The 23,861-nt window shown below is 39.1% G+C and overlaps 4 protein-coding genes across 10 annotated transcripts in view; all 4 read left to right on the top strand.

Moving 5' to 3' along the window:
• LOC124860299 (protocadherin alpha-C2-like) overlaps positions 1–23,861 on the top strand; it is a 192,052-nt gene that overhangs the window by 88,387 nt on the left and 79,804 nt on the right. Inside the window, exon 1 of one of the 7 annotated variants that reach the window (XM_047353497.1) lies at positions 10,099–12,572. The exons of the other annotated variants lie outside the window; for them this stretch is intronic. Within the exon in view, the coding sequence (XP_047209453.1) occupies positions 10,191–12,572 (2,382 nt within the window). The 5' untranslated portion in view covers positions 10,099–10,190. Of the gene's footprint in view, positions 1–10,098; positions 12,573–23,861 lie in introns of those variants that run through there. 7 annotated transcript variants of the gene reach the window in all.
• LOC124860720 (protocadherin alpha-3-like) lies at positions 3,567–6,754 on the top strand. The gene is made up of 2 exons (XM_047354243.1): positions 3,567–6,127; positions 6,745–6,754. Exons 1-2 carry the CDS (start codon positions 3,711–3,713, stop codon positions 6,752–6,754), a joined length of 2,427 nt encoding a protein of 808 aa, XP_047210199.1. The 5' UTR covers positions 3,567–3,710.
• LOC124860721 (protocadherin alpha-8-like) lies at positions 6,684–10,160 on the top strand. The gene is made up of 2 exons (XM_047354244.1): positions 6,684–9,190; positions 10,050–10,160. Exons 1-2 carry the CDS (start codon positions 6,809–6,811, stop codon positions 10,158–10,160), a joined length of 2,493 nt encoding a protein of 830 aa, XP_047210200.1. The 5' UTR covers positions 6,684–6,808.
• On the top strand, positions 20,403–23,558 carry LOC124860306 (protocadherin alpha-8-like). Its single transcript, XM_047353516.1, has one exon. The coding sequence runs from the start codon at positions 20,601–20,603 to the stop codon at positions 23,010–23,012; it is 2,412 nt and encodes an 803-aa protein (XP_047209472.1). The 5' UTR covers positions 20,403–20,600; the 3' UTR covers positions 23,013–23,558.

Genomic DNA, 23,861 nt, shown 5'->3' on the forward strand with positions numbered 1-23,861 from the left:
CTAGTGACTTGCTTTACAGAGTGCACTTTACCTACAAAAAAGTTAAGACATTTTTCACCTGGCAGTCATGACATCAGTCATAGCTGAAGTGCATGGATTTAAGGTTAATTGTGATGAATTAATGTAATTGTATTGAATAAAATCCTAGTCAATAAATGACTAATCAAGGTAAGCACTTAAAAATGCCATGGCATGACCGTAAACAGTCTGGTCATGCTTGCAGCATCCACTGAATTTAAAGTATTCTGCAAAGGAGAGCTAATCACAAAAACTCCATGACAATATTAAATACCCCTTTCCAGTTATTGCAACACCAGTTGTACCCCACCAAGGTTGTCACAATGAGGTAATAGGTTTAGGGGCCAATAGAATCAGATTGGTTTGAAAAGGTTTTTTCCCCTCTAAGGATAAAATCATCATTTGAAATCTGCTTTTTGTTTTTCTTACACTAGCTTGTCTGATAAGAATGCTTGTTTGATGATCTGAAATATATAGGTGTTACCAAAATTGCAAAAACTGAGCCAGTTTGTAAGGGGGCAAATACTTTTGAAGGCACTGTATGGGATGTAGTTTTGTTCACATTTGCCAAAATCCAGTGCCATGCAAGGACTTACTTTCTAAATGATCAGCTAGGAATTTAAAAATAGGAATTATGCTTATTTGAAAGCAGGAACTTTAGATGATGATATCTGAACAATACATGTGATATATAAGCAGATGGTAATGGGTGAAGGAGCATATTTAAATAAGGATAAGGATGCCCCCTTGTGTCATAATGAGCTGTAGTTCACACTAAAACAAACTGCTTTCTCAACACATGATTGGGGCTCAGAGGTGCACTGGGGGCATGGCAGGATGCAAAGGTCAGACTCTCTGGGGCTGTGGGGGTGGAAACAAACTATTTTTGCTGAAGTGCTGTCACAAGGAATATTCTACAGCAGTGTTACATTACCAATGTATGAGCAACCCAGCTGGAGCCCAGGGTTTAATAGTAAATTTTGTGTCTGCTTATTAAAGTATATTTCTTTTTCCACAAGTGTTACTATTACATGATGGGACTTTTCATTCAAGCTAAAATTTATTAGAGCAAGTAGCAGAAAAAAAAAGTGCAAGTAGATCCAGAACCTTTTTGTATTGCTAGTGCTGTGAAAACTAAACGAGCAGCTTTCTGAGTGGAGTGAGTGTGAGTGTGGGTGTGTGAGTGTGTTTGGTAAAATAAATTTAAAAAATCATCCTTGATGGAGTTGCTATGGAGATGAGAGAGCAGTGCACAAGGAGAGAGGAAGCAAAAAAGGGGGAGGACTGGCCTCAGATCACATTCAGATGGCACCCTTCCCCCCATCCACAAACATCCATGTGAATGGTACAGTACACGCCTGTAAAACACACACTTACTCTCAGTTGTTCACACTGCTGACAGCTTGGCAAAAGAATATTAAGAAATCATCAGACAGAGGAGATGGAATATATTTAGTAACTAAATATGGTAGAAGCTGATCAATAATGCAGTGAACAAGCCTTAAATGTATATCTGACTGCCTTCACCCCTACAGCCCCCTCCGGTCTCTTACCACTCACTGCCCCCTTCCTATAGTAAAGAGTAAAACACATTTACAGAAGCAGGCACAGAGATTGTTTATGTATAATTACCAAAAAGAACATATGTGTTTTGCTAAAACACTATTTATTCACTATTAATTATTCACCATATTCTATTAGCATATATCTGCAGGGAGACAGACCTTTATCACTGCATACATAGTTTAAATATTAAATCTCAAACACTAAATGAATGACTTATTTATTCAGAGAAAAAAAGGTTTTTAGTGACAAAAAACGTCAGTGAAAAAAACAATTTCTTCAGTGAAAAAGAAACGTAACCTTGCATTTGCACAAAATAAATGCATATATTTTTCATAATTCTAGAGTAAATAGCTTAATGTTGATTATTTACCATTTTGTAAATATGTCTGCTTCCCAGTCATGCTTTAACACAAGGCAATGATATGCAATCAGGGCTCCCTTCATAAGGCCTAACGGGCATGTTCTCTGATACAAACCCAGTTTGACTAAAGTTGACTGCAGTATTTGCTGATCTAATTCATAAAAAGCATGTCATCTATATGGTGTTGAGTCACATACCGTTTTGCATGTATATATGATTTGTTTACATTTTAGTTTGTTTTATTTACAAATGTACAATACAAATTTATTTTGGCAAGATAGGCTGTCCTATTTTAATTTTCTTTGAAGAAAAAGAAATAAGGAGGCTGTCAGACCAACTAACAAAATGTTTTATGAGATATATATTTTTAAAACATACCTTGTCTTAAGTGTGCTGATTATATCAGGATCTGTATATGTCATGTAGACTTTGTTAGAAAGATAATCCTGGGACAAAAGCTGAGAGGTTTGTGCCACATAACTGTGACCTACAAACACATGACACTGAATTTCAGGTAAGTATGATAGACCAGGTGGTCTTTATGTTTAACTTTATGTTTGTCTACATGTACATAAATAATCACCCTGTCTATCTAACTCAGCTTTCAGTACTTCACAGACAATTTTCAGATTACATTAGGAAATTAGGCACATACGTCCCTCATTGTGAAACTGCTGTTATTAAAACTGGAATTGAACAGATGAGTTTGGCTGTAAGATGATTATTAATATTTTCAAATCAAATAATGTTTCCTTCTGAATGGAAATGGGACACGATTTACTGAGGCACCTAATCCCAGGATTACATACTGGGGAATCTGCATAAGCGCATGATTGCTGTCTCTGTGGAGATGCAGGGAAACAGTGGAACATCCCACAATAATCCTAGCGAACTGTGGAGTTAGTTCACTTGCACAATTAGGCGTAGTAAAATATGTTTGTTGCTGGAAACAGATTGGGAAAAGAGAAAAATAAATGTCTCTGTTTGAGTTAAGGTCAGAAGAAAATTTATATTAATATGTCTTATCTTCTAAATTTGAATGCCTTGATGAAAAATGAACAAATTGCTGAATGATGTGTAAAATGGAAATTGTACACATTGCACCAAAGCCTGACTGCTCATAGGACATTTTTAGATATTCAATTGTAAAAAGAAATGTAAAAATAATTATGAACAGGTGTCATTAAGGGGCTCAAAAGTAAAAAAAAAAAAAGTTTTTTAAAACCCAATAACATTATAGACTTCTCAGATTTATAGACAAAACAGTACTTTTTAAAGATCCTTAATGGAAAACAGCAACATCATAATGAAAGTAATCAATACAATAAGTTGTCCCTGTTAAATTGTACATTTCAGGTCAAACAAAACTGGAAAAAGAACTATAAAAAACTAAAATGCCAATTATTATGATAAAGCGATGTAAGCTGTACGTTGTGGTAGTAACACTGTTGTCAGGTGGGTTTTACAAAATGCACATAACATTATACTGGATTAAAAAGTAAACATTTCCTGTGCTTCTGGTCCTTCTCCACCTGGCGTCACTGATGATCCATCAAAGACAGCAGTGCATTTTCATACATCCAAGCCCCTCCTGTTTTTCAGCCAAACGTCTTCTCAGTCTTTGTTACAGGGACATTGAGGGCAGTATAAAAAGACGCTGGACATTGCAAACATTAAGCTCAATGCGGTTATTATCATCCTTTATGTGTACAATATCTATCTTGGTTTTGAGTTTGTTCACATTCTTCATCCATTTTGGTCAGAAATGTCTTCTTCTTTTGGATGGAGCTTTTTAAGGATGTATTTCTGCCTTTTTTTATTCGGCTGCTGCTGGCAAACCGTGGCTGTACAGCTCTCATATTCGGTTTTAGAGGAAGTAATCCAAGGAACACCGATTGGAAATATAGCCAAGGATCTAAACCTCAACACACAGGAGCTGGAATCTCGCATGTTTCAGATTGTTGCAGGATCAAAGAAAAAAATATTTGAGGTAAATCTTAAGACAGGTGCTCTCTATGTCAGTGAGAGAATAGACAGGGAGGACCTTTGCTCAGAAGAGCGCAGATGCTCACTTAACATAGAAGCTGTGATAAAAAATCCGTTAAAGATTTATCATATTAATGTGGAAATTTTAGATGTAAATGACAATGCTCCGTCCTTTACCAGTACAGTACAGACTTTGTATATTGCTGAGAGTACTTTACCTGGAGTGAGATTCGCTTTATCTGAAGCAGCTGATGCGGATATAGGGAAAAACGGGGTCAGTACTTACAAATTAAGTCTGAATGAACATTTTTCGTTGGTTGTGCACAAAGCAGGTGACAGTGTGTCTGCAGAGTTGGTGTTGCAGAAGGCATTAGACCGAGAAAAGAAGCCTGTGATTACCATGACGCTGACTGCTTTAGACGGGGGAACTCCTCCTAAATCAGGCACTTCACAGATTATTGTTAATGTGCTAGACAACAATGATAACATTCCTATATTCAGTGAATCGCTGTATAAAACAAAAATTGCAGAAAATGCACCGTTAGGAACAACAGTGATCGCTGTGAGCGCCACCGACGCAGACGAGGGCCTGAACGGTGAGATTATTTATTCGCTGAGAAGCAAAGATCAGGACCGCATTTTGGATATGTTTGTAATTGAACCACAGACGGGGATCATTAAGGTAAAAGGTAATATAGATTTTGAGGAGAGAAAAGCTTTTGAGATACGCGTAGAGGCCAGTGATAAAGGACAGCCACCCATGTCAGCTCATAGTAAGGTGCTGGTAGAAGTGTTGGATCTAAATGATAACGCTCCTGAAATCACCGTCACCTCATTACATCAAACTGTTAAGGAAGACGCAGCTGTGGGCACTGTGGTTGCACTTGTGTCGGTCCTCGATAAAGACGGAGGAACAAACGGCGACGTAAAAGTGCGAATTAAAAATTATGTTCCATTCAAACTGGACACCAACTACAAAAACTATTACTCTTTGTTAGTAGACGGGCCGCTGGACAGGGAGAACGTCTCTAATTACAACCTTACTATAGTTGCAAATGACGACGGAACCCCGCAACTTTCAAGTATGAGTAGAGTTTCTATAATTGTTTCTGATGTGAATGATAACGCACCGCTTTTCTCAGATGATGTAATAAATGTTTACGTAAGGGAAAACAGCGCTGTGGGAGCCGTACTTAAAAGAGTGACTGCAACTGATGCTGACAGTGAGCAGAACAATAAGGTGAGCTATTCATTTTTGCAAAGTAACGGGCATATATTGTCATTATCCACTCTGGTAAATATTAATTCAGAGAATGGAGAAATAATCAGCCTGCAGTCTTTTAACTATGAGGAGTTAAATACATTTCAGTTTAAAGTTCAGGCTACAGACTCTGGTGTTCCTCCTCTCAGCAGCAACGTGACTGTTAATATTTTAATTCTGGATGAAAATGATAATAATCCAACAATTTTAGCTCCGTATTCTGAGCACGGCTCTGCTAACAGTGAGACCATCCCCTATTCTGCTGAAGCAGGATACTTTGTAGCAAAGATCAGGGCTGTGGACACAGACTCTGGATACAATGCGCTGCTTTCTTATCACCTGTCTGAGCCCAAAGGAAACAACCTGTTCAGGATCGGAACCAGCACCGGGGAAATCAGGACTAAGAGGAGAATGATCGACAATGACCTGAAAACTCACCCCTTGGTGGTGCTGGTTTCTGATAATGGAGAACCTTCTCTGTCAGCTACTGTGTCTATTGATGTGATGGTGGTTGAAAGCACAGCTGATGTTCAGACTCAGTTCAGACATGTGCCTATAAAGGAGGACAACTTCTCTGATTTGAACCTATATCTGCTGATCGCCATCGTGTCAGTCTCTGTGATCTTTCTGCTGAGTCTCATCAGTTTAATAGCTGTCAGATGCCACAGGACAGACGGTGATTTCAGCAGGTACAGCGCCCCCATGATCACCACCCACCCTGACGGGAGCTGGTCTTACTCTAAAGCTACTCAGCAGTATGACGTGTGTTTCAGCTCAGACACACTGAAGAGTGATGTAGTGGTTTTCCCCGCACCGTTTCCACCTGTAGATGGTGAACTGATCAGTATAAATGGAGGAGACACTTTTACCAGAACTCAGACTTTACCCACAAAAGAAAAGGTAAGATTGTTATTTCACCTAAAGTCTTTGCAAATGTATTTTCCAAAAAAATAGATTAAATGTGAAATGTAAAAACATGTTTATTTTTTCATACAATGAGACATAAAAAATAAACTTTTAATATGTTTCTGTGGGAATTCTCTTTAAACGTATTGCTGTATGGGTCAAAAGAGCACAATCCTTTTAGTTTTAACATTATTTTAAGGCTGATATTTCGTTGTCCACGGTGCTAAAATATGCTATAAAACAATGTTTTTTGTGGTAAGGAGCTTCGTTTACTGTCAGTGTGCATAAAAAATAGAGCTGGCCAGTTTTAATGGCATCTCATTTGGGTTCTTTTGGTAGTTCATTTAAACTTAAATGCTTTCACAAAATAGAACGAATTCATAACTGTTTTAAATAACTACATTTCGTTTGGATGAGATTATTTTTATTATTACTATTTTTTGTCACGCATGTATTTATTTCAAACAACCACATGGGGACGTCATAGACCGTCACATGTCTGTTGCTTGCTTGAGGCCCCTCCCAAATCTATCGGAGGATGTTTCCTCAGTGCTTTGTTACAAAGAAGGGCAGAGCAGGAGGAGACAGACACGCTTTTGCCCATTTCCCTTCATAAAACAGTTATTCTCTGTTCTGATACTTCAAGACCGACATGAACTACCCCAAAGATTAAATGGGCATTACAGTCCACACCGTCGTTGGATCACAATATGCCGAGAGGAAGGATGCATGGACCTTCAAGGATCTATTTGCTCTTTATTATTTTGGAATGCTACTGGAAACTGGGATGTGGACAGCTCTCTTACTCTGTATCGGAGGAGGTAAACCCGGGTACTTCCGTAGGAAATCTCGCAAGAGACTTAAATCTTAACGTGCATGACTTGGAGACACGCAAGTTTCAGATTGTCAGCGGATCTAAAAGAAAATATTTCGACATAAATCTGAAAACAGGCAGTCTTTATGTCGCTGAAAGAATCGACAGAGAGGAGCTTTGTGCAAACGCTGCACAATGCGCTGTTAACGTAGAGGCCGTTGTTAACAATCCGTTAAAACTCTATCGATTGGTAATACACATCATTGATATAAATGATAATGCACCATATTTTTCTGAAAACATACAGTCTCTCAATATAGCAGAAAGTACAGCGCCAGGAGGAACATTTGGATTTGTAGCCGCATCAGATCTGGATGTGGCAAAGAACAGCGTTAGCACATACATGCTCAGTCGAAATGATTATTTCTCCTTAGAGGTCCACAAAAACGAAGACAGTGTGTCTGCCGAGCTTGTGCTGCAAAAGGCTCTGGACCGAGAAAAACAGCCGAGCATCAAACTTACTGTGACTGCTGTGGATGGAGGAAATCCACCAAAATCAGGGACAGCACAGATTATTGTCAGTGTTTTAGACAATAATGACAACTCTCCGGTTTTTAGTAATTCTTTGTACAAAGCGAGAATATCTGAGAACGTATCAGTAGGTAGCACTGTTATAGTTTTGACAGCAGTAGATGCAGATGATGGGATAAATGCTGAAATTGAATATTCTTTAAGAACCAAAGGCCAAGATCACATTTTAGATCTTTTTCAGATCAACTCTAAAACAGGATCAATTCTTGTTAAAGGTAATATCGACTATGAAGAAACCCCAGCCTTTGAGATTCATGCTCAAGCTAGTGACAAAGGTCAGCCTCCAATGTCTGCTCATTGTAAAGTTCTGGTAGAGGTCCTAGACTTAAATGATAACGCTCCTGAGATCACTGTAACATCGCTGCTAAACACGGTGAAAGAGGACGCACAGATAGGTACAGCTATTGCTCTTGTGTCTGTGCTGGACAAAGATGGTGGGAAAAACGGGGAAATAGAAGCTGTTATTGCAAATGAAACCCCTTTTAAACTGGAAACAAATTACAAAAATTATTACTCGTTAGTAGTTAATGGGCCACTTAATAGAGAGATTGTGGCTGAATACAACATAACTATAGTCGCAACTGATGGAGGGATTCCATCTCTCTCCAGCAGAAACACTGTTAATATTCAAATATCTGACGTTAATGACAACCCACCCCGTTTCTCTGAACCACTGATAAATGTTTATGTGAGAGAGAATGGTCCGGTGGGAGCAGTTATTAAAACCGTATCAGCATTTGATGCCGATATTGATAAAAATGGTCAGGTTTTCTATTCGTTATTACAAACTAACAGTAATTCACAGAGTTCATCCACGCTTGTTAATATTAATTCTGAAACAGGAGATATAATCAGCTTGCAGTCTTTTAACTATGAGGAGTTAAAAACATTTCAGTTTAAAGTTCAGGCTACAGATTCTGGTGTTCCTCCTCTCAGCAGCAACGTGACTGTTAATATTTTAATTCTGGATGAAAATGATAATAATCCAACAATTTTAGCTCCTTATTCTGAGCACGGCTCTGCTAACAGTGAGACCATCCCCTATTCTGCTGAAGCAGGATACTTTGTAGGAAAGATCAGGGCCGTGGACGCAGACTCTGGATACAATGCGCTGCTTTCTTATCACCTGTCTGAGCCCAAAGGAAACAACCTGTTCAGGATCGGAACCAGCACCGGGGAAATCAGGACTAAGAGGAGAATGAGCGACAATGACCTGAAAACTCACCCCTTGGTGGTGCTGGTTTCTGATAATGGAGAACCTTCTCTGTCAGCTACTGTGTCTATTGATGTGATGGTGGTTGAAAGCACAGCTGATGTTCAGACTCAGTTCAGACATGTGCCTATAAAGGAGGACAACTTCTCTGATTTGAACCTATATCTGCTGATCGCCATCGTGTCAGTCTCTGTGATCTTTCTGCTGAGTCTCATCAGTTTAATAGCTGTCAGATGCCACAGGACAGACGGTGATTTCAGCAGGTACAGCGCCCCCATGATCACCACCCACCCTGACGGGAGCTGGTCTTACTCTAAAGCTACTCAGCAGTATGACGTGTGTTTCAGCTCAGACACGCTGAAGAGTGATGTAGTGGTTTTCCCCGCATCGTTTCCACCTGTAGATGGTGAACTGATCAGTATAAATGGAGGAGACACTTTTACCACAACTCAGACTTTACCCACAAAAGAAAAGGTAAGAAACCGGATAACAAGTTCTTTTAATTTTATTCTGGGAAATTGAGATTAATGTATTAGTATTTTGCTTTTTTTCTGTTTTCTTTCATATATGCATTTACAATGCCGCTGCCGTGTGGGGCACGTGTGGATGTCCAGCCTCATTGTTTTTTATTTATTAATGTTAAAATGTAGATTAAGCCTACAACTTTGTGTGGACCAGAACTGTTTTAGCCCCGACACACTTGTCTTAAATATCTGCGCCGTTGTCCATGGTGCTGAAAAAAGATCCCCCTCTCCGCCATGTGTTGTGTTTGAACAAAAGAGCGAGGGATTTGTTTTGCAATCACAGAATGAGGATTATTGTCTTTCTACACTAAGTTTAATTTAAATACCTGATCTATCATTCAAAGTCGCTTTAATGTTATTTGGATAAAAATGTTTTAAGATAACGTTCCTCCACCTTTTATTATAGCCACAAATAAATTGAAAATTAACGGACTTTAATTCACGTTCCGAAACCATTTTTGTTTTGTAGTCGTGTTCTAGGTCTTGATTTTAAGTGGTCATAAGCTAATGGTGGGTTGAAATATGTACAATTAAGTAAACGTCGTACAAATACTAATAATAATAATAATGATAAAATGTTTAATTCAACGTGACATTCAACCCAAACATATTCGTAACTCAGAAAACGTGATGTGTCTGTGAAAGACAGTTACTACTAAGTATATATTAAACCAGAAAGAGATTGTTATTTTCTTATATACCCACGAGGCGGCACTAAAGACCATGACATGATGGCAGTAGCGTTGTTACGCGGTGCACGACTCCTCCCAGTAACAAGGGCTTCTGGTTTTTTTTCTGTTCTTTGTTAGAGTGAGAAGCAGGCCGTGAGAGAAAGAGAATACTCAGCTGACTGGATAAATGGTCAAGACTGGCTTTTGTTCCGTGTTATTATGGCTGTTTTAAGGTTGAGACTGGAGTAGGATTTATGCATTATTACGCTGGATCTAATCATGCAATTCTCGAGAGGAGCGAGCCCTTTTTGTACTTGTGTTTTCGTCGTGCTGCTGTGTTGCGGCTGGGAAGTTGCTACTGCCCAGCTCTCATATTCCATTTCAGAGGAGATAAACCCCGGGACATCAGTGGGAAATATCGCAAAGGATCTAAACATTAACGTCCAGGATTTAGAGCCCCGTATGTTCCAAATTGTTGATGCATCAAAGAGAAAGTATTTTGAAATCAATTTGAAAACTGGGATTCTTTTTGTAAATGAAAGAATAGACCGAGAGGAGTTTTGTGCAAAGGTAACGAAATGCGTCGCGAATATAGAGGCTGTGATGAGCAACCCGATGAAGCTTTACCGTTTAGAGGTAACAATAAAAGATATAAATGACAACGAACCCGTTTTTTCCGAGCCATTGCAGGCAATTGATGTTCCTGAAAACACTTTACCTGGAGTCAAATTTGGCCTAATCGAAGCATCAGATTTGGATGTCGGAAAAAACAGCGTACATACATACAAGCTGAGTAGCAATGATTATTTTTCACTAGAAATTCACAAAGCAGGAGACAGTGTGTCTGCTGAGCTGGTCCTGGAGAAACCATTAGACCGAGAACGAGACTCTGTTATAAAACTCACTCTGACTGCAGTGGATGGAGGAAATCCACCGAAGTCAGGCACCTCGGAAATAATCGTTACAGTTTTAGATATCAATGACAACCACCCTGTTTTCAGTAGATCTTTCTACAAAATTCAAATACCTGAAAATGTACCAACAGGCACAACAGCCATGGTTTTGAATGCAACAGATGCAGACAAGGCTTTAAATAGTGAGATAGAATACTCTTTAAGAAAAAAAGGTCAAGATCACATTTTAGATCTTTTTCAGATTGACTCTAAAACAGGATCAATTCTTGTTAAAGGTAATATCGACTATGAAGAAACCCCAGCCTTTGAGATTCACGCTCAAGCTAGTGACAAAGGTCAGCCTCCAATGTCTGCTCATTGTAAAGTTCTGGTAGAGGTCCTAGACTTAAATGATAACGCTCCTGAGATCACTGTAACATCGCTGCTAAACACGGTGAAAGAGGACGCACAGATAGGTACAGCTATTGCTCTTGTGTCTGTGCTGGACAAAGATGGTGGGAAAAACGGGGAAATAGAAGCTGTTATTGCAAATGAAACCCCTTTTAAACTGGAAACAAATTACAAAAATTATTACTCGTTAGTAGTTAATGGGCCACTTAATAGAGAGATTGTGGCTGAATACAACATAACTATAGTCGCAACTGATGGAGGGACTCCATCTCTCTCCAGCAGAAACACTGTTAATATTCAAATATCTGACGTTAATGACAACCCACCCCGTTTCTCTGAACCACTGATAAATGTTTATGTGAGAGAGAATGGTCCGGTGGGAGCAGTTATTAAAACCGTATCAGCATTTGATGCCGATATTGATAAAAATGGTCAGGTTTTCTATTCGTTATTACAAACTAACAGTAATTCACAGAGTTCATCCACGCTTGTTAATATTAATTCTGAAACAGGAGATATAATCAGCCTGCAGTCTTTTAACTATGAGGAGTTAAAAACATTTCAGTTTAAAGTTCAGGCTACAGATTCTGGTGTTCCTCCTCTCAGCAGCAACGTGACTGTTAATATTTTAATTCTGGATGAAAATGATAATAATCCAACAATTTTAGCTCCTTATTCTGAGCATGGCTCTGCTAACAGTGAGACCATCCCCTATTCTGCTGAAGCAGGATACTTTGTAGCAAAGATCAGGGCTGTGGACGCAGACTCTGGATACAATGCGCTGCTTTCTTATCACCTGTCTGAGCCCAAAGGAAACAACCTGTTCAGGATCGGAACCAGCACCGGGGAAATCAGGACTAAGAGGAGAATGAGCGACAATGACCTGAAAACTCACCCCTTGGTGGTGCTGGTTTCTGATAATGGAGAACCTTCTCTGTCAGCTACTGTGTCTATTGATGTGATGGTGGTTGAAAGCACAGCTGATGTTCAGACTCAGTTCAGACATGTGCCTATAAAGGAGGACAACTTCTCTGATTTGAACCTATATCTGCTGATCGCCATCGTGTCAGTCTCTGTGATCTTTCTGCTGAGTCTCATCAGTTTAATAGCTGTCAGATGCCACAGGACAGACGGTGATTTCAGCAGGTACAGCGCCCCCATGATCACCACCCACCCTGACGGGAGCTGGTCTTACTCTAAAGCTACTCAGCAGTATGACGTGTGTTTCAGCTCAGACACACTGAAGAGTGATGTAGTGGTTTTCCCCGCACCGTTTCCACCTGTAGATGGAGAGCTGATCAGTATAAATGGAGGAGACACTTTTACCAAAACTCAGACTTTACCAAACAAAGACAAGGTAAGACTATACAGATCTTAAACATTTTGTTTCAATAGCTGACGAAGGGCATTGCTAATTTCAAACTTACGTGCTTTTTCTCACACATAATAATCATGTATATTATGCAACAAATGTTTTGTGAAAAAGAAAGAGTCGGTTTTAATTTTGAAAAAACATTGTCATGTGAACGTTGCCAAACTAAAATGCCACACTTTGTTTCTGTTTATACAGTTTGTAAACCAGTCAGTAGAGACATGCTGTTTGTGTTAAGCCTTCTGGGTATTCCTACCGAGGTTTCAGAGCCAGGAGATTCATCCGGTCGTTCGTTCATTCATTCATTAATTCAGTCATTCTTACTTTTGGCAAAAATAGCCAGGTTTAGTGTGCACTACGACTTCTGTAGCTGCAGTGATTCCAGGTTATTTGTTAATGGTTTCTCGCTATCCGCTGTGCTGAAAGTGATTGTGGTCATGCTTTTTTTTTAGGCAAAGCATGTTCTTATGAGCACAACTGTATTCAATATTTAAACTGATCAAAGTTCATTGGAATGAAGCCATGTTGAAATGCATGTACTGTGCTAAAACTTTCACAATGATGGCTCGCATTTTAAACGATATGTGTTAATAAAGATTCAATAAAGTAAATACCGATTAAGTAATCAAATTGAATATGAAGCAAATTTCTTTACAAAAAAATTATAAAAATATTTGTTACCTAATGACAAAAATAGTTTACGGTTTATAACACGATTTGTTTTCAGTGCAGATAATTGAAGAGCACAATATCCAACCTCTTGCCCCTTGCTTAGAGAATGGTTAACCGCAACAATAAAAAAAAAATAGAGAAAAACATGATCCGGTTAGAGTGCAACACTATGCTCTTTCCAGCTGATACATAATTATTTCTGTCAGACAACAAAAACAGATACATGGCTCTTTCTTGCTTGTGGTGCATGCGTTGCCTGCGTATGTCCACATGGGGACATAGTAGACCATCACATGTCGGCTGGCTGCACAATATCTCGGGCTCCGCCCTCAGTACATGTTTTAGAAGCCACAGAGACAAAGGGGTTCAGAGAGGGAAGAGGAACGGTGCGGCGACCGTTTTCGTTCTACCTACAATTTGCCTCAAATATTTGCTCTCTATTTGTTTCTTTTGGACTTTGAATGTAGAATATAGGAAGGGATATCCTTATTTCAAAATAAAGTGTAGTATTTTCGAGTTAAATCTAATTATGCAGAGAACGGATAGATTGAGTTCTGTGTGGATATATGTCGTCTTTGTGCTGGTGGATTATTACTTGGAAGCGGTTGTTGGGCATCTCTCCTATTCCGTCGCAGAGGAGGTGGATCGTGGAACTTTTATTGGAAATATTGCCAAAGATCTCAACCTAAATGTCCAGGAGTTGGAGTCCCGCATGTTTCAGATCGTTGCTGGATCAAAGACAAAATATTTCGAGGTAAACCTGAAGACTGGTGTTCTCTACATTAACGAGAGAATAGATCGAGAGGAACTCTGCGGCGACGAAGCCAGATGTTCACGTAATGTAGAAGCAGTCATTAATAATCCACTTAAACTGTACCGCTTTGAAATTACAATCCTGGACATAAATGATAATTCTCCATCTTTTCCAAACACATTGATATCAATGAACGTCAGTGAAAACACAGCGACGGGGACAAAATTCCCAATGAATCCTGCTGAAGATTCAGACTTTGGCAAAAATACTGTTGATACATACAAGCTTAGTCAAAATAACTATTTTTCCCTAGTGACTCATAAAGGAGAAAGAGTTGCTCCTGAACTGGTCTTGCAGAAAGCGTTAGACAGAGAAAAACAGGCTGTAATTCAGCTAGTACTAACTGCCATTGATGGGGGAACGCCAGCTAGGTCAGGCAGTATGACAATATTAGTAAATGTTTTAGACATTAATGACAACGCGCCAGTATTCAGTAAAACTCTGTACAAAGCCAGAGTACATGAAAATGCAAAAATAGGCTCGTCGATAATATCGGTGAATGCAACTGATTTGGATGCAGGGCATAATGGAAACATTATTTATTCATTTAGTGGAATAAATCGTGGGAAACAGACTGAGCTGTTTGAAATAGATGAAACAACTGGGACTATAAAAAATAAGAGAAATATAGATTTTGAAGAGAATAATGCATTTGAGATTCGTGTTCAGGCCAGTGATGGAGCACCCTCACCACTCACGTCACATGCTAAACTACTGATAGAAGTTCTAGACGTGAATGACAATGCTCCTGAAATTACAGTTACATCCCTATTAAATACAGTGAAAGAGGATGCATCCAGTGGCACCGCCATTGCTCTTGTTTCAATATTTGACAAAGACAGCAGTAGAAATGCCATAGTTAACTGTGAAATTTCTAATTATGTTCCTTTCAAATTAGAGTCAAATTATAAGAACTACTATTCTTTAGTTGTTAATGGAGTCCTTGACAGAGAAACAGCACCTCACTATAATATCAGCATCATAGCTACAGATGAAGGCAGCCCACCTCTCTCCAGCACCAGCGTCATTATTGTACATGTCTCTGATGTAAATGATAACAAACCTCATTTCACAGAAGACATTATAAACATCTTTATGAAAGAAAACAGTCCAACAGGAGCAGTTATTAAAACAGTGTCAGCAGTTGATGCAGACACTGATCAAAATGGTCAGCTTAGCTACTCGCTTGTGCATGACAATAGTAACCCACTCCCACTCAGATCAATGATGAGCATAAATTCAGAAACAGGCGACATAATCAGTCTGCAGTCTTTTAATTATGAGGAGTTAAAAACATTTCAGTTTAAAGTTCAGGCTACAGACTCTGGTGTTCCTCCTCTCAGCAGCAACGTGACTGTTAATGTTTTAATTCTGGATGAAAATGATAATAATCCAACAATTTTAGCTCCTTATTCTGAGCACGGCTCTGCTAACAGTGAGACCATCCCCTATTCTGCTGAAGCAGGATACTTTGTAGCAAAGATCAGGGCTGTGGACGCAGACTCTGGATACAATGCGCTGCTTTCTTATCACCTGTCTGAGCCCAAAGGAAACAACCTGTTCAGGATCGGAACCAGCACCGGGGAAATCAGGACTAAGAGGAGAATGAGCGACAATGACCTGAAAACTCACCCCTTGGTGGTGCTAGTTTCTGATAATGGAGAACCTTCTCTGTCAGCTACTGTGTCTATTGATGTGATGGTGGTTGAAAGCACAGCTGATGTTCAGACTCAGTTCAGACATGTGCCTATAAAGGAGGACAACTTCTCTGATTTGAACCTATATCTGCTGATCGCCATCGTGTCAGTCTCTGTGATCTTTCTGCTGAGTCTCATCAGTTTAATAGCTGTCAGATGCCACAGGACAGACGGTGATTTCAGCAGGTACAGCGCCCCCATGATCACCACCCACCCTGACGGGAGCTGGTCTTACTCTAAAGCTACTCAGCAGTATGACGTGTGTTTCAGCTCAGACACACTGAAGAGTGATGTAGTGGTTTTCCCCGCACCGTTTCCACCTGTAGATGGTGAACTGATCAGTATAAATGGAGGAGACACTTTTACCAGAACTCAGACTTTACCAAACAAGGACAAGGTAGGTTTGAATTCTCAGCCATGTCGTCTCTGAGTGCACATTGACCATGATGGGTTTTTTCTACTATTAGATAGTGGATAGGGATTTGACATTGTTTCAGGTTATTTATCTTTTCCTGATCTTCTTAAATAATAATTTTCTTTTAGAAACTGCTAATAGCGGTTGTTTAAGTTTCTTTAAAACAGAATGTACCTAATAATAAGTAGAATATGCTTGTGTATTTATGTGGGCTACAAATAATTTCTAACATATGTCAAATACGGTACAAAGTATAATATTTGAGTTTTTATAGCACAATAGCTTTTCATGTTCTGTTTTGCTGTCGACCCCAGGTATTCTTCAGCAAAAACATTTTTTTATTAAACTAGGCTTTGTTTTTTATGTGTTTCTTTTTGAGTCGCTTATTATAGACTTTTGCTGTTTTGTCCTATTACAAAACTAATTGTCAGTATTAGCATATGTGCCAGAACGTTTTAACTGCAACAACAACCAAAACCAAAACTGTGATTGGTTTATACAGTACAGTTGTTCTTAAAGACCAAGATAATATACATGTAACAGAGCACATTATTATATAATAAAACATATTTTTTTCTATAAACTGAATGCCCAAATAGTATATTGTAATTAATTTACGTCATATATATTTTGTGAATTACTCAAAAGATATAATGAGTCCCAAAATCCTGGTTTCTTTTCACTTAGAATGTAATAAATACAAAAAGCCAAAAGGGGGCGCTTTAGACCTTAACATGTTGAGCTGAATCCTGTAGTCGCCACTGTTAAAATACGTGAGGATGTCTTATTGGGCTGTTGCACAAAGAGACGCAGAAGCACAGAGATGAGACTATCGGATCTGAGCTACACTGAGGACTGTTTCAAAAGAAAGGAAACATAGCTTCCGTTTATTCTGGAGATCCATTGGAGTTTGATTTTTCTTTTTGGCTCATCCGATCGGATTATGGATTCAGTTCAAGGGATTCAGGTGCTGACATTCGTGATATTTATCCTGCTTGGCTGCGAGTGGACATCGGTGTCGGGGCAGTTCTCTTACTCCATATCAGAGGAGGTAAATCCGGGGACCTCGGTGGGAAATATCGCCAAAGATCTAAATCTCGGCGTGCATGAACTGGAAACTCGTATGTTTCAAATTGTTACTGGAGCAAAGAATACGCATTTCGATGTAAATCTAAAGACAGGTGTTCTCTTTGTCAACGACAGGTTAGACAGAGAGGAGCTCTGTGCAAAAGCAACGAAATGCACATTGAGTGTAGAGGCTGTGATTAATGCTCCTTTGAAGCTTTATCGTTTAGAGATAAATATTATAGATGTTAACGACAACTATCCGTCTTTTACTAGTAATTCTCAAAACATTGAAATAGCAGAAAGCACACTACCTGGGACTACATTTCTAGTTTTATCAGCATTATGATGCTGATGTGGGAAAAAATGATATCAGTACATATAAGCTGAGTACAAATGATCATTTCTCCTTATCAGTGAACAAAGGAGAGAAAGTGTCAGCGGAACTCATTCTGCAGAAACCTTTAGACCGAGAGAAACAGTCTATTATTAGACTGACGCTGACTGCTGTAGATGGAGGAACACCAGCAAAATCAGGAACATCACAGTTAATAATAAATGTTTTAGACAATAATGATAACGTACCAATCTTTACTCAACCCTTATACAAATCAAGCATTACCGAAAATATCCCGCTTGGTACGTCGGTTTTAACAGTTACAGCGACAGACGACGACGAAGGGCCAAACGGAGAAATGTCCTACTCACTTAGCAGCAAAGACCAGGACCACATCTTAAACATATTTGAAATTGATGAGCAGACAGGTTTGCTGACAGTAAAAGGAAACATTGACTTTGAAGAGCATCCAGCTTTTGAAATCCGCGTTCAGGCTAGTGACAGAGGGTCCCCTCCCATGACATCACAGTGCAAGGTGCTGATAGAAGTGATTGATTTAAATGATAATACTCCTGAAATATCTATAACTACTCTGATTACTACTGTAAAAGAAGACACAAAATTAGGAACGGCCATTGCACTTGTGTCAGTCGTGGACAAAGATGGAGGTAAAAACGGAATAGTTCATTGCAACATAAAAAATAAAATCCCCTTCAATTTAGACACAAATTACAAAAATTATTACTCTTTAGTGGTGGATGGCCAGCTAGACCGAGAAACTAATTCATATTACAATGTAACCATCATTGCTACTGATGACGGAAAGCCGGCTCTGACGAGCACGAGGGATTTTACAGTTTATATTTCTGATGTGAATGACAACGCTCCTCAATTTTCAAACTCGGTTTTCAATGTTTATTTAAAAGAGAACACTCCGGTTGGAACAGTTTTAAAAAGAGTATCTGCAACTGATGCAGACGATGATCACAATGCTCAAGTGAGCTATTCAGTGGTCGAAGGAAGTAGTAATTTGCAACTGTTGGCGATGGTAAATATTAATTCAGAAACTGGAGATATTATGAGCTTACAGTCTTTTAACTTTGAGCAGCTAAAAACATTTCAGTTTAAAGTTCAGGCCACAGACTCTGGTGTTCCTCCACTCAGCGGCAACGTTACCGTAAACATTTTTATCCTGGATGAAAATGATAATAATCCAACAATTTTAGCTCCTTATTCTGAGCACGGCTCTGCTAACAGTGAGACCATCCCCTATTCTGCTGAAGCAGGATACTTTGTAGCAAAGATCAGGGCCGTGGACGCAGACTCTGGATACAATGCGCTGCTTTCTTATCACCTGTCTGAGCCCAAAGGAAACAACCTGTTCAGGATCGGAACCAGCACCGGGGAAATCAGGACTAAGAGGAGAATGAGCGACAATGACCTGAAAACTCACCCCTTGGTGGTGCTGGTTTCTGATAATGGAGAACCTTCTCTGTCAGCTACTGTGTCTATTGATGTGATGGTGGTTGAAAGCACAGCTGATGTTCAGACTCAGTTCAGACATGTGCCTATAAAGGAGGACAACTTCTCTGATTTGAACCTATATCTGCTGATCGCCATCGTGTCAGTCTCTGTGATCTTTCTGCTGAGTCTCATCAGTTTAATAGCTGTCAGATGCCACAGGACAGACGGTGATTTCAGCAGGTACAGCGCCCCCATGATCACCACCCACCCTGACGGGAGCTGGTCTTACTCTAAAGCTACTCAGCAGTATGACGTGTGTTTCAGCTCAGACACACTGAAGAGTGATGTAGTGGTTTTCCCCGCACCGTTTCCACCTGTAGATGGTGAACTGATCAGTATAAATGGAGGAGACACTTTTACCAGAACTCAGACTTTACCAAACAAAGACAAGGTAAGATCATAAGTTCGCTTTTATTACTGCGAGTTTCATTGCTAACGATTTTGGATGTTCTTCTCACCCTTTCAAGTTTTTGAGTTTGTTCAAAATTAAATATATATAAGGTGCCAGTTGAGCTGTTATGTATAATTGAACTAGTTCACACATCTTGTAGGCTGTCGTAAAATATATTCTATGAATGTCCACAGAGCAGTCACAAATGCTAATATTTTCTTGTAACTGGCCGTGGTGCTGAATCCCAAGTGTCATGATTTGTTTTCTCGTAGTCTTAACGTTATTTGTATGGAAAATGACTGTCCATATCTTTATTTCTCTTACAAATATAGATATATATTAACTCAGTGCTTAGCTGATGTTAATTGCAAAGACATACTATTTGCTTCCATTCTAAAAAGACAGAAATACCACCAAGATGTAGAACTCGCACACAAATGTGACACCTGAAAATTATATAGTTCTTTCAGCACTATATGGATTTACCTTCTGTTTGTAGATTTTAAATTCAAATTGTATTATTATTATTATTTTCACCTTTAGATATGATTTCACTATCAATGATGCTAGTAAGTAGTTCCCTAGTAAATTAACAGAAGAGAGAAAATCATACATTTATAGAGAAAATTTGGAAAGTTTTTCGGAATTTGTTAGAGTATTTAAAAAATGTGAATATAAACGTTATTTGGTGGATTTGGGAGGTTATGGCTTTTATTTAAAATTATGTTAGATTACATAATTTGCAGCTGAAATTACCCTTTATCTTTGAGACTCTTAAGTAACATACACACCATTGAATTTGATACTGGGTGTAGTTTTTTTACTTGTCCACATGGGGACATTGTAGACCGTCACATATGAAATATTGTTTTTTTTTTTTTTTTATTTGTCAGGACTCCTCCCAGAGTCAGATGCAGATGATGTTTCGCCGACATAAGAAACAAAGCGACGAGAGGCTCAAAATAGAACGCGACGAAGATTTGATTTTTTGAAGCGTTTTAAATAATTTTGTTTTAATTCTCGAACAGGATTACCTCCATCATTTTGTGTCATACCAAAAGGATTTTGAATGTATGCATTCCACGCATTTCTAGGAACATGCTTTTTCCGAGGAAAAGAAGCTCTGTGTGGATTTACCTCGTCTTTGTGCTGCTGGGTTGCTGCTGGGAAGCTGCTTTAGGACAGCTTTCTTACTCCGTTTTAGAGGAGGTGAACCAAGGGACTGTGGTCGGGAATATTGCCAAAGATCTCAACCTAAATGTCAAGGATCTTGAAACACGTATGTTCCAGATCGTTGCAGGATCAAAGAAAACATATTTTGAGGTAAATCTAAAGACCGGTGTCCTTTACGTTAACGCGAGAATAGATCGAGAGGAACTGTGTGGTAATGATGACAAATGCTCACTGAGTATAGAAGCAGTCATTAATAATCCCTTAAAATTGTACCGCATTGAAATTCTAATTTTAGATGTAAATGATAATTCACCGAGTTTTCTTATTAATCCTCAGCTGATGAACATAAGCGAAAATACAGCAGCAGGAACTAAATTTCCACTACATCCAGCTCACGATGCAGATATTGGCAAAAACACCGTACACACCTACAGACTTAGTCAGAATGAACACTTTTCTCTAGCAACGCAAAAAGGAGAGATTGTGACACCTGAACTGGTGCTTCAGAAAATGTTAGACCGAGAAAAACAATCTGCGATTCGGCTGATTTTGACGGCTTTGGATGGAGGAACGCATGCTAAATCAGGCTCCATGTTGATAATCGTAAATGTATTGGATGTTAATGATAACGCTCCTGTTTTCAACCAGACTCTCTACAAAGCCAGAGTGTATGAGAACGCAAAGCTGGGAGCACCGATTATAACTTTAAATGCTATCGATAAAGATGCAGGAAAAAATGGACAGGTAACATATTCATTCAGTGAAGTCGGTCGTGGTAAACAGACTGAGCTGTTTCAAATCGATCAAAACACCGGAACAGTGACAAGTAAGAAGAACATAGACTATGAAGAGAATAATGCTTTTGAAATTCGCGTTCAGGCCAGTGATGGAGCACCCTCACCACTCACGTCAAATGCTAAACTACTGATAGAAGTTCTAGATGTGAATGACAATGCTCCTGAAATTACAGTTACATCCCTATTAAATACAGTGAAAGAGGATGCATCCAGTGGCACCGCCATTGCTCTTGTTTCAATATTTGATAAAGACAGCAGTAGAAATGCAATAGTTAACTGTAAAATGTCAGAAAACGTTCCTTTTAAATTAGAGTCAAATTATAAGAACTATTATTCTTTGGTTGTGGATGGACCTCTGGACAGAGAAAGAGCGCCTCACTACAATATCAGCATCATAGCTACAGATGAAGGCAGCCCACCTCTCTCCAGCACCAGCGTCATTATTGTACATGTCTCTGATGTAAATGATAACAAACCTCATTTCACAGAAGACATTATAAACATCTTTATGAAAGAAAACAGTCCAACAGGAGCAGTTATTAAAACAGTGTCAGCAGTTGATGCAGACACTGATCAAAATGGTCAGCTTAGCTACTCACTTGTGCATGACAATAGTAACCCACTCCCACTCAGATCAATGATGAGCATAAATTCAGAGACTGGAGAAATAATCAGTCTGCAGTCTTTTAATCACGAGGAGTTAAAAACGTTTCAGTTTAAAGTTCAGGCTACAGACTCTGGTGTTCCTCCTCTCAGCAGCAACGTGACTGTTAATGTTTTAATTCTGGATGAAAATGATAATAATCCAACAATTTTAGCTCCTTATTCTGAGCACGGCTCTGCTAACAGTGAGACCATCCCCTATTCTGCTGAAGCAGGATACTTTGTAGCAAAGATCAGGGCTGTGGACGCAGACTCTGGATACAATGCGCTGCTTTCTTATCACCTGTCTGAGCCCAAAGGAAACAACCTGTTCAGGATCGGAACCAGCACCGGGGAAATCAGGACTAAGAGGAGAATGAGTGACAATGACCTGAAAACTCACCCCTTGGTGGTGCTAGTTTCTGATAATGGAGAACCTTCTCTGTCAGCTACTGTGTCTATTGATGTGATGGTGGTTGAAAGCACAGCTGATGTTCAGACTCAGTTCAGACATGTGCCTATAAAGGAGGACAACTTCTCTGATTTGAACCTATATCTGCTGATCGCCATCGTGTCAGTCTCTGTGATCTTTCTGCTGAGTCTCATCAGTTTAATAGCTGTCAGATGCCACAGGACAGACGGTGATTTCAGCAGGTACAGCGCCCCCATGATCACCACCCACCCTGACGGGAGCTGGTCTTACTCTAAAGCTACTCAGCAGTATGACGTGTGTTTCAGCTCAGACACACTGAAGAGTGATGTAGTGGTTTTCCCCGCACCGTTTCCACCTGTAGATGGAGAGCTGATCAGTATAAATGGAGGAGACACTTTTACCAGAACTCAGACTTTACCAAACAAGGACAAGGTAGGTTTGAATTCTCAGCCATGTCGTCTCTGAGTGCACATTGACCATGATGGGTTTTTTCTACTATTATATAGTGGATAGGGATTTGACATTGTTTCAGGTTATTTATCTTTTCCTGATCTTCTTAAATAATAATTTTCTTTTAGAAACTGCTAATAGCGGTTGTTTAAGTTTCTTTAAAACAGAATGTACCTAATAATAAGTAGAATATGCTTGTGTATTTATGTGGGCTACAAATAATTTCTAACATATGTCAAATACGGTTCAAAGTATAATATTTGAGTTTTTATAGCACAATAGCTTTTCATGTTCTGTTTTGCTGTCGACCCCAGGTATTCTTCAGCAAAAACATTTTTTTATTAAACTAGGCTTTGTTTTTTATGTGTTTCTTTTTGAGTCGCTTATTATAGACTTTTGCTGTTTTGTCCTATTACAAAAATAATTGTCAGTATTAGCATATGTGCCAGAACGTTTTAACTGCAACAACAACCAAAACCAAAACTGTGATTGGTTTATACAGTACAGTTGTTCTTAAAGACCAAGATAATATACATGTAACAGAACACATTATTATATAATAAAACATATTTTTTTCTATAAACTGAATGCCCAAATAGTATATTGTAATTAATTTACGTCATATATATTTTGTGAATTACTCAAAAGATATAATGAGTCCCAAAATCCTGGTTTCTTTTCACTTAGAATGTAATAAATACAAAAAGCCAAAAGGGGGCGCTTTAGACCTTAACATGTTGAGCTGAATCCTGTAGTCGCCACTGTTAAAATACGTGAGGATGTCTTATTGGGCTGTTGCACAAAGAGACGCAGAAGCACAGAGATGAGACTATCGGATATGAGCTACACTGAGGACTGTTTCAA

This window comes from Girardinichthys multiradiatus, chromosome 23 (genome assembly GCF_021462225.1).
Source record: "Girardinichthys multiradiatus isolate DD_20200921_A chromosome 23, DD_fGirMul_XY1, whole genome shotgun sequence".
Lineage (NCBI taxonomy): Eukaryota > Metazoa > Chordata > Actinopteri > Cyprinodontiformes > Goodeidae > Girardinichthys > Girardinichthys multiradiatus.